The sequence below is a fragment of the Rhododendron vialii genome, chromosome 1a (assembly GCF_030253575.1).
Source record: "Rhododendron vialii isolate Sample 1 chromosome 1a, ASM3025357v1".
Lineage (NCBI taxonomy): Eukaryota > Viridiplantae > Streptophyta > Magnoliopsida > Ericales > Ericaceae > Rhododendron > Rhododendron vialii.
In genome coordinates, this window is record NC_080557.1 from 13,575,314 (window position 1) to 13,585,492 (window position 10,179).

Sequence of the window (10,179 nt, forward strand, 5' to 3'; positions counted from 1 at the left end):
TTTGGTAAATGAAAGGTGAAACCAGTGACACGGTTTACAAAATGTCGCGTAGGAGAAACTCAGAAAATCAAGGATACCAATATTAGTTTGGATAAGTGAATGTGGATGCGGCATTGTTAGCTGTTTCGTCGAATATGCATGTACTATGTGAAAATCGTTAATTTTATGATCTATTTTTTGTAAGTTAAGGGTTAGTGGGTATGAATTATTCTATTGAGCTTTTGTAGCTCACGGTGTTACCTTTGGTGACCCTGACATATTATATTGGTGGCGACGCTGGTATAATGTGTCAGACCTTATAGATGAACATAGTGAACTCTACACCTTGGAAGCTTATGGAGCTGAAGAACTGGCTAGGATAGAAGAGCAAGTGGAGCTGTAGTTAGGAACCTTAGTTCCCTCCCTTTGTGTAATTATGGGGGTTATGATGTAATAATGAGCCAGACTTTATTTAGATATTCAATAAAATTGTCTATTTAGCGTTCCCAAAATTCGGAGCGTTACAGCATATATATATGCGGATATGCCATCTGCACTCACTTTATTGATATATATATATACACACACGAATGGCCAACCGTGGGGGAAGTGGTTGAGAATTTGAAGGCTTTGCATGTTGTAATTCGTAATTACGCTGAGTTGCTTCAAGTGGGGCTGTAAAGGACGCATGTTTGCTTGAGTTCCATGAAGAAGGTTCATTCTTGTAATCCAGTGGTACTTTCTTGTTTGAAATGAAACTAAAAATGATACTGCAGAAAGCTCACGAATTTGGGTTTTTTTTTTTGAGCAGCACGAATTTGGGTAATTAGTATATATGTGTAGTTATAGTTGGTGGATTCCTTTCATTAATTTGTTTTATCGTTTCTCAGATGGGCAGAGATGCATATGCTGCATGCTGTATGTTTGAACCTTACCACTGGTGTGACTGATGATTTCCCGTGGCTCGATGAATGGGGAGAAATGTTAGAACTTTTATTCACAAATATTTATTTATCACAAGAATTAGAGGAAAGTCCACTTTGACGCCCTGTGGTATGGACCATGTGCGGATACACCCCCTATGGTTATAACCTCCTGTGGTTTTAAAATTGTGCGGATAGATCCCCTGCCGTCATGTTTTCCGTCCATGTTAACGGACACAACTTTACAAGACCGATATACCCTCATCATCTCCCTTGATCCTTTTTCTTTTTTAAATCTAACCACACCATTCCCTATACCAAAAATTGAATCCAAACCGTTGATATTGTAGAGTGTGACGAATACTACATCTATTCCAAAATTCAAGTCAATCAAAAAATGAAAAGTTCATGGTCGAATCAATTTTGTTATGAAATTAAATTTTCCAATTTGAATTTACCACAAATTAGATCACTGGGTTATTGATACCTGATCGAGATGAGTTTTTACAGAGATATTCTATTGTTTATTTAATACATTATGAACGACTCAGATTACATTTTAGAGGCGTGTGAGATACACCTCCGTTAATATGGACGGAAAACATGATGGCAGGGGGTCTATCCGCACAATTTTAAAACCACAGGAGGTTATGTGCACATTTTTAAACCATAGGAGGTGTATCCGCACATGGCCCATACCACAGGGGGTCAAAGTGGACTTTCCTCCAAGAATTATATAGGTACACATAAACATAAAAACTCAACAAGTAGATACGAGAGAATATACAAGTAATGAAAGTAGGAAATATGTTGCTTGTGAGAATGAGAGTCGTGTAGTTACTGTTTTAAGGCTAATATTCCTCTCCTCGCGAAGGTTCCACCGGAGTGTACTAACTCCAAGATTAAACCCAAGAGCTCACAAGCATTCCTCATCCGATGTTCACGACTACCGAGAGGTTTGAACGAGTCATGAACTGAGTTACCCAACTTTATAGAAAATAGTTTATGAATACTCTGAAGCTCTCTTTCATTTTTTTGTGTATACTCTCCATATACTTCATCTATTTTCCATAACATCATACTTATATGGAGTACCCATATATATAGATGTAAAAGGTGTTAATAGACATAATAACAATCATAAATTCCCTTAAATCTTGTAACCGATTTTGGTTTAATATAAACATAATTGTGTAACTGAAGAATAATGAGGATGATAATAGAGGAATTAATATTTAACATTTATTTTATTAAAAATGTTCCAACAAAGAAATGTTTTTCCCCCCTCTCTAGGAGATATGAAATTGATCTCATCTTTGAAAGAAAGAATCGCAATTCGTGTAATGTTGTTTTGTCCTCTATCAATGCACCTAATATCCAAAATGTGGTAAGCAAATGTGGTTCAAGGATGGCTCAATCTGAAGATCTGGTCCAACCATAGATAGCTGTTTAAGATCTCAGATGCTTCAGGACCTAAATTTTATGTATGCAATATGCTGCTTTTGTATGTTGTTTCTATCATCTAAAGTGCTCAGATATTGCAAATTCTGTGACTACAAGATAGTTTACCTGTCTATTGAGGTTGTACTTGTGGTTGCATTCTTTGCTTTCTCAATTGTGTTATACTCAAGATGCCCCAAAGTGTATATATTTCTTAGCCAAAATTTCTTACTTATATATTGGCTTGTTATATATGTCCTTCAATAATTCGTTCTTAGGGGCTCGCGGTTGAAACCATTCCTTTATTTGTTAAGTTTTACCTCTTTGGCCATATTGAAAAAATTAGAATAAAAGTTCAAAATCATTCCTCACGAAAAGTCGTTTTATAATAATGTAAAGTATAGATAAGCAAGAATAGAATAAACGACACCACTAACCGCGGGAAGATTTTTAAAATGCTTCGCGAATTTCCCTCACCACATGTTAAACGAAATTCCTGCACTTTTTTATTGTTTTTTATTTTTTATTTTTGTAGCAAAGAGATATTATAAAGCACTAAGCATAAGAGAGTCTCGGATATTTAACCCCTCACTTGTTGTTTTGAAACGGAAATAGGAGGAACGGATAAAACAAGGTTGATTTTGCCACTCTCTTTTTTGTTAACGTCCCAAAAATATACTTGCAGGAGAGTGACTTTAACAAAAAAGGGAGTGACAAAGTCATTTCCCTAAAACAACTTACTAATTTCTGGGACAAAAATCAAATGCCATCTTTGCTAATAAATTGGTACATTGGTTTACTTTCCGCTAGGGCTGTAAATGAGCCGAGCGGAGCTTTCTTGAGTTCAAGCTCGGCTCGTTTTACTAAACGAGCAAAAAACTTGAGCTCATACAAAACTTTGTCATTTACTAAACGAATCTCTTTGATCGAGCCAAGCTTTCATCAAACGAGCCGAGTGAACGCTAAATGAGCCAAAAACTTGAACTCGCGAGCTTCTCGGCTCATTTACAGCCCCACTCCCTGCCAAACTTGTTTAATTTCCCGCACATTGCACAGCTCCATCAAGTTCCTGCAATCACAAACTAGAGCTCTGATTTAGATTGTTTGTGGAGGTCTGGCATACATTTAGCATCCAATTCCACTTCAAAACCTGAAAAATTGCTATCTCACACAAATTATACTAATCCACCCACATGCATCATCATCATCATCTCATCAGACGGTTCACATCAATAATAGTCCCACAACCTCCACCACCATTATTAGAGCTTAATAACATAGTCAAAGATTTGGTTTCCAAAGGACTGTATAACGGAGCCCTTCACCTCTACAAAGAACAACTCCATCCCTCTCCTCTCTTCCTTACCGCCTCCATTCTTCCTTCCATCATCAAAGCCTCTGCTTATGCTCAAAACAAACATGTTGGCCTTCAACTTCATTGCATTGTCCTCAAATCAGGTGCCGATGCCAAACCCGTTTTATCCAATTCTCTCATCTCCATGTACGCCAAGTTTTCGGGCGTCGAATGTGCACGAAAGCTGTTCGATGATATGCCTGTTAGGGACGAAATCACTTGGAGTTCAATGGTTAATGGTTTTATCCGAAATGGGTATTTCATCGAATCATTGGAAATGTTTAAGGAAATGTATGCACGGGGTTTTGTGGCGAAACCCGAGTTAATCGCTAGTGTTGTATCTACATGCGTAAAGACTGGAGATTTTAGGTTGGGAAGAGAGATTCATGGACTTGTGGTTGTTAATGGATTGATGGAGGAGGAGTCGGTTTTCTTGTCGACAGCATTGGTTGACTTGTATTTGAGGTGTCAATGTCCTGACTCCTTGATGGCTTTTCGGGTTTTTGAAAGAATGGGAGAGAGAAATGAGGTTTCTTGGACTGCCATGATTTCAGGGTGTGTTGCTAATCAGAATTATGGCATTGCGTTGGATTGTTTTCGAGCAATGCAGGGTGAAGGTATAAAGCCCAACAGGGTAACTTTAGTTGCCATGTTACCACTTTGTACTGAGTTGGGTTTTATTGGGCATGGGAAAGAGATTCATGGTTATGCTTTCCGACATGGGTTTGATTCGGACATTTGTATATCATCAGCTCTTATGCATATGTATTGCAACTGCGGGGGGTTGTTGCATTCTATCAAACTAATTTTTGAAAGATCAACAACGAAAGACGTGGTGATGTGGAGTTCAATGATCTCATGTTTTGCGCAAAGTGAGGATAGTGCTGAAGAAGCAATGAAGCATTTCCATCAAATGCAAATAGAGGGGTTTCAACCTAATTATGTGACTATATTGGCAGTGATTTCCGCCTGCACTACTTTACGTTCACTAAGTCATGGACGTGGAGTCCACGGGCGTATCGTGAAATCCGGCTTGGTTTTTGACTTGTTCGTCGGGAATTCCCTTCTAAATATGTATGCCAAATGTGGTTGTCTCACAGATTCATCAAATGTGTTTGAAGAGATGTCCTTGAGGGATAATTTCTCGTGGAGCACAATTATTGGTGCGTACGGCCTTCATGGTCATGGAGAGGAAGCTTTGCAACTCTTTCATGAGATGCAAGAGAGAGGAGAGGAACCTGATTCGATCACATTCCTTGCTGTTTTATCAGCTTGCAACCATTGTGGCCTCGTGGAAGAAGGAAAAAAGCTATTCGACAAAGCAGTCAGAGATCACAAAACACCGCCAAGTATAGAGCATTATGCTTGCCACATTGACCTTCTCGGGAGGGCCGGGAAGGTCGAAGATGCATGTGATGTAGTGAGCATGATGCCGATGAATCCTAGCATGAAGATTTGGAGCTCTCTGGTTTGGGCTTGTAAGCTTCATGGAAGACTAGAAGTTGCAGAAGCGTTGGCTCATCGGCTCGTTAAACTAGAGCCAGAGAACGCTGCCAATCATACGTTGTTGAGTATGGTTTGTGCCGAGTCTAGTAACTGGCTTGGTGTGGAACAAGTGAGGAAATATATGGATGCAAAAGGATTAACGAAGAGCTATGGGTACAGCAGAATAGAGCTAGAGAATCAGGGTTAGAAACAGTTTATCCTATCAGAAAAATGGCCGAGTGGGTACCCGAGCAGCCCATCCGGGCCATCCAAAAGTGTGTTGGACGACCCAAATTGAAATCCTCTCTCTCCTCTCACCCCACCACTTGTACCCACCCGGCATTGAAAATTTTCTCAGAAAAATGTGTGTTTGATCAGAGTAGTTTTCGTCTAATTACTTCCGCAGTTGGATGTGCCTTCTAGTTGAAGAGAAACTTGGGCCGTTGAGTCCACATTTACTATACACTTCCTTCATTGCAAAGAAAGTTGGTTTTAAATATGTTATTTGCCTTGCATGGACCTCCCTAGAGGATTTGTTTTCGATTTCCAAGCAGAATTTGCCAGTGCTAAGCTTTCATCTACCGCCATAAACCAATTTTCCAGCTTGTGCCGTTAAAAGAAAAAAAAGAAAACAATTTTCCAGCAAACTATCCATCAGCAACTGACTGGTTTCGAAAGAGTTCATGAGCATACTTCACACCAAGACTACTGGAACGGCTGCTGCTCCTGATTCTACTCACCATTATTAGGCCTTCTTTGTCTTAGCATTACCCTAGTTTCTTAATCCAAATAGCCAACAAAGAGTTGAGAGAGAGAGTTCGAAAGAGTGTTGTTACTGATCTCTATTTCCTCGCTACCACACGGTCCAGTTGCAAAAAATTTACTGATCTCTATTTCCTCGCTATCACACGGTCCAGTTGCAAAAAATATTTCGTATGGCCCAATTCTGGACGGACCATACACAGTATGTCCCTAAGATAAGAGACCAATATATCCACTTACCGGACCTATACTAAACCAATGATTGTTTGCATTGAACTCAAATCGAGTTTACAGAGGACACAAAATCAAGTTCACATTACTAATGCATACTACCTCGCATATCAGAAGGAAAGGGTTGAGAATTTATGACTCAGGGAACTAGCAATATACCTGAAAATTAGCCTTCAGTTCAACTCTTGCAACCAGATACAATATATGGTAGTATAACATTTTGCTTTCTAGCAGTGGTGGTAAATATTGAAGTTCTGATTTCCTAGAAGAAAGCAGCACCAAAAACACCAAAAAAGAAGAAGCACCACAGCACAAACCAGCGAATGGTGCACCAACTCTTAACAACAGTAAGACAACTTAGACAAACATTAACAATTATTTAGCAGGCTAGTCACTGTTAATGTTCTAAAAATTGGAATTAATAAGGTCTCAAAGCTTGAAGGTGGCCGACTGCCCGACTACCGCCGAACAACTTTTAACATTGGTCGCCATAAACCCACAATCTCTTGCTTTTGACACAGGATGGCCTTATTCAAGCAATGGATGGCAAGTTTTCAAAGGCATTGGGCAGCATTTCAGCATTTTTGGAGGCGGCCACGGGAGGAATACTTACCATATATTTACTTACCACGTGAAATGGGCATCCAAAAGAATTGCACCCAACACCATTTAAAAGTACCATAGACCATCCTCACTGGGGCAAGAAATTCCAAAGATAATGATCCTACCATTATGTAGTAGGATCCATCAGATTATGTACCATGAATTCTTTTCCACAGACACATTGTATAATGCACATTTCCTTCTCGAAAAAAACACAAAATCCTCATGGCTGAAAAGAAAACAATTTTCTTTCATTACAAGCATAGGTGAAAGACAATGAAAACCTTAGACTTTCCATATCAGATCCAAAAATGACATAAGCACTAGAAGAAATCAATCATAATCTTACACGTAAAAATTCGTACAAAACTAGATAGATAGATTCCTCATTTTAGCAATAAGTGAAACATTTGCCTCTTGACACTAACAGCTAGAGTCTAGATAAAAGGAAACTATTCGTCTTCACCCATCCTTCCTTGGCACAGTTAAGCAACTACCCAGACCCTTGCAACTTGATCAACTTGATTACAGCTTGACCTGGTGAAAAGAAGAGACCACTAAAGTCTAGAATCAACACCAACAAAAAATGCAAACTCCTGCTTAGCATGAACTCCTTGTAAAGTTGTCTGGCAATTCTAGCAATTCAAACCACTTATTTTTTAACGAGTAATTCTATCCACAAAAAATTCACATAAAGCATTTTGTAGTCCCGTACTTTGTAACATGCACATGGAATATATACACAGTAAACAAATTTAACAGGAGTCAATGGTAATTTGTGAAGAATAATACTATGTGACAATTTTTGCAAGTTGCAAAAAACATATTAGTCACTACCTATCCAGCTGGATAATGTTGATGCCAGGAAGGGGAGGTTGACAAGTCAAATCGTCAAACACCAAAGAGGGACACATGGCAACTGAATACTGCAACTTTACGGAGGTAAGTAACCCAGGACACATTGCATGATCGGAGTGCCCGAGTAGTGCATGAAAGTCCAGGCACTGAATCATGCAAGGAATGCAATTAGAGTTGCAGAATTTCCCTCATGGCTTCAACTGAAGAAGGGCCATAGACGGAAGTAATGGGCTGCGAATATGGTGAACATGGCTGCTACCTTCCATAGTTGAGTTCTATGAATAGAAGAAAGCAAGGTGCAGAAACTACTCATCTTGAGTTTAGCTTTTTAAGAGCATTTCACTGATTCGGACACCACAATCAATAGCTATATCTTCTTAAGTCAAGTAGTAATTTGAAATTTCAGTTCAAACATTTCAATTGCACCAGTAATCTTTTTAGTGAATATCCTCTCATTTCCCTTGACCTTCAACCTCTACGCTTCTCGTTTTAGAGGTTAGATCCAACGCACATAGACTGACCAGTCAATTGGATTAGTTGCTCACACGTGTTGACAGTTGAAACACTACAAAATTGCCCAGTTTCCTTGCTTTAATGATAAGAAGATCAATGCCAGGAGCACATTATGCAGATCTTCGCCACTCTTAGCATAGCCCTTGTATTACAACATTCTTTTGGGAGAGCTCTCCATTTCTCTCTCCAGACAAGGCCGACGTCTTTCCAGGCTGCACTGTGTTTCTTAACACTTGGTGAGGAGCTTTCACATGGCTATTTTTATGCAGAACAAAGACTCATCAGCATCAATGATATGGGCCAGGAGTTTTAATGGGGTGGGGAATTGCTTGACTTGTGTTAACCACCTAACCATCAAAAGGTAGCGGACGTTTGAAACACCCCCTCCCCCAACCACATACGCACACATGCAGTTATGCACATAACTACAACTACACATAATATGTGAGTATACTCTAAGTTCTTTCACTGTGCCTCGGAAAATACAGCAGTCTTCTCTCTCTTCCACTTAGTTGAGGGATCAAAAGTTACTTATAGGAACCACATTGACATTGTAACACCAGCCAACCAAAAATAAAGACTAACAACATTGTTAACTTGACAGATTGATAACCTCACAAAACTGTGATGACTCTAGACAATTGTTCCACTCCAAAAGACGACTCATATTTGAAAATAGAAAGACAGGATTAACATTCAGATGCGACACAATCAAACATACGGGCTGAAAATCCATTTATTAATGCAAAAGACAGATAAACAAGATTACAATCCCCAAGATGGTTCTATAGACGGTTCTAGCCAAACCTCATGCAGAGGAAGAGGCAGATACTTCAGTCTTGCTCTTTGAATCGGTATTGGTCTCCACTGATGGTGGTACATAGATTCGCGCCTTTTTAATAATCTCAGCAACAATCCAATTCTTATGTTTGCTCAATGGCCTAGAAGGATCTAATCTAACCTGCATGTAGCACTTCACGCAATAAGGCTCATTGTACATGGATAGTAATTGGAACTCATGATCAGGAATGATAGACAAGGAAAGAGATCACCAAATAAGCAGCAAACACACAGTAATAACAATACATGAATAGCTCATTAGACGACTTCAAGTAACAACTAAAAACAACCAAAATGATCACCGGAATGCTAATTGCGTCCCATGAGGCCCGCGATTCAAAATAACAAAACGAGTCCGAACTTCCTTTCATCCAGTATTGGAAAAAAAGACATGAGTGTGTTCCGAGGTGTGAAACGGCAAAGAAGTGTGAAAAAGGAGACAATTAGAAATTAATCAAGAAATGGGATGCGAATATTCAACATTAATCTTCCATGCTTGAAGGAAATTCAATCCTCCAAGAATTAGAATATTCAAAACCCGAAAATTTCAATTAGAAATGCCAAAATATTGAGAGGTGGGACAAGGGAGCAGTGTACTGACGCGGTCGCCGATGTTGCACTGGTTGAGCTCGTCGTGGGCCATGAACCTGGAGGTTCGCTTGATGTATCGGTTGTAGAGCTTGTGGTGGAACAGCCTGTCCACTGCCACCACTACCGACTTCTGCATCTTGTTCTTCACCACCATTCCCACCACCGGCTTCATCTCTCTCTCTCTCTCTCTCTCTCTCTCTCTCTCTCTCTCTCTCTGTATATATATACAATTAGATATACCTGAATTCTTGTTCTACTCGCTCCAACTCTGCTATGCTGCCAAAACGATCAAGTTCCTGTCTCTCTCTCTCTCTCTCTCTCTCTCTCCTCTTCAGTGGCGATTAGATAAAAACCCTAGCTCACTCGGCGTTTTCTACTCTCGGAAGTCGGAGCTGTAGCGCAGGTTTATCGAATTCGAAGCCGAGTAAGCCGAGCCTAGCCTGATAAGCTTTTGGGCCTATCCATGTTTCAAGTCTTTGGGCTGGGCTGGACTTGGGCTGGAGGTTTTTTTTCCCGTTAATAGACAACAAATACGACATGATTTTTTCAAATGTTTCTGTTCCCGTTTAGCTCCAAACAAAGAATAGTTCAAATTATGCT

At 39.7% G+C, this 10,179-nt stretch overlaps 2 protein-coding genes across 7 annotated transcripts; one reads left to right on the forward strand and one right to left on the reverse strand.

Annotated features, from left to right (window-relative positions):
* Positions 1-3,408: 3,408 nt before the first annotated feature.
* Positions 3,409-5,685, forward strand: LOC131336495 (pentatricopeptide repeat-containing protein At4g31070, mitochondrial). The gene has a single exon (XM_058372367.1). The coding sequence runs from the start codon at positions 3,536-3,538 to the stop codon at positions 5,387-5,389; it is 1,854 nt and encodes a 617-aa protein (XP_058228350.1). The 5' UTR covers positions 3,409-3,535; the 3' UTR covers positions 5,390-5,685.
* An 855-nt stretch (positions 5,686-6,540) lies between these two features.
* LOC131334679 (uncharacterized) lies at positions 6,541-9,953 on the reverse strand. Of its 6 annotated transcripts, none has more exons than XM_058369853.1 (3): positions 9,590-9,953; positions 8,956-9,109; positions 6,541-6,898 (listed from the first exon to the last, which is right to left on the reverse strand). In XM_058369853.1, exons 1-2 carry the CDS (start codon positions 9,749-9,751, stop codon positions 8,957-8,959), a joined length of 315 nt encoding a protein of 104 aa, XP_058225836.1. In that variant the 5' UTR covers positions 9,752-9,953; the 3' UTR covers positions 6,541-6,898; position 8,956. The 6 variants fall into 6 exon arrangements, with proteins under 6 accessions (XP_058225836.1, XP_058225843.1, XP_058225825.1 ...); XM_058369860.1 differs by lacking the exon at positions 6,541-6,898 and adding an exon at positions 6,944-7,006; XM_058369842.1 differs by lacking the exon at positions 6,541-6,898 and adding an exon at positions 7,008-7,314.
* Between the last annotated feature and the right edge of the window lie 226 nt (positions 9,954-10,179).

What these genes read in the sequence shown, in the direction of transcription:
- LOC131336495 (XM_058372367.1), top strand. Translation starts at nt 3,536, where the DNA reads ATGCATCATCATCATCATCTCATCAGACGGTTCACATCAATAATAGTC.
- LOC131334679 (XM_058369853.1), bottom strand. Translation starts at nt 9,751, where the DNA reads ATGAAGCCGGTGGTGGGAATGGTGGTGAAGAACAAGATGCAGAAGTCG. An exon ending in AGTGCAACATCGGCGACCGC is followed by an intron (nt 9,110 to 9,589) that starts GTCAGTACACTG and finishes TGCTACATGCAG; the next exon opens with GTTAGATTAGATCCTTCTAG.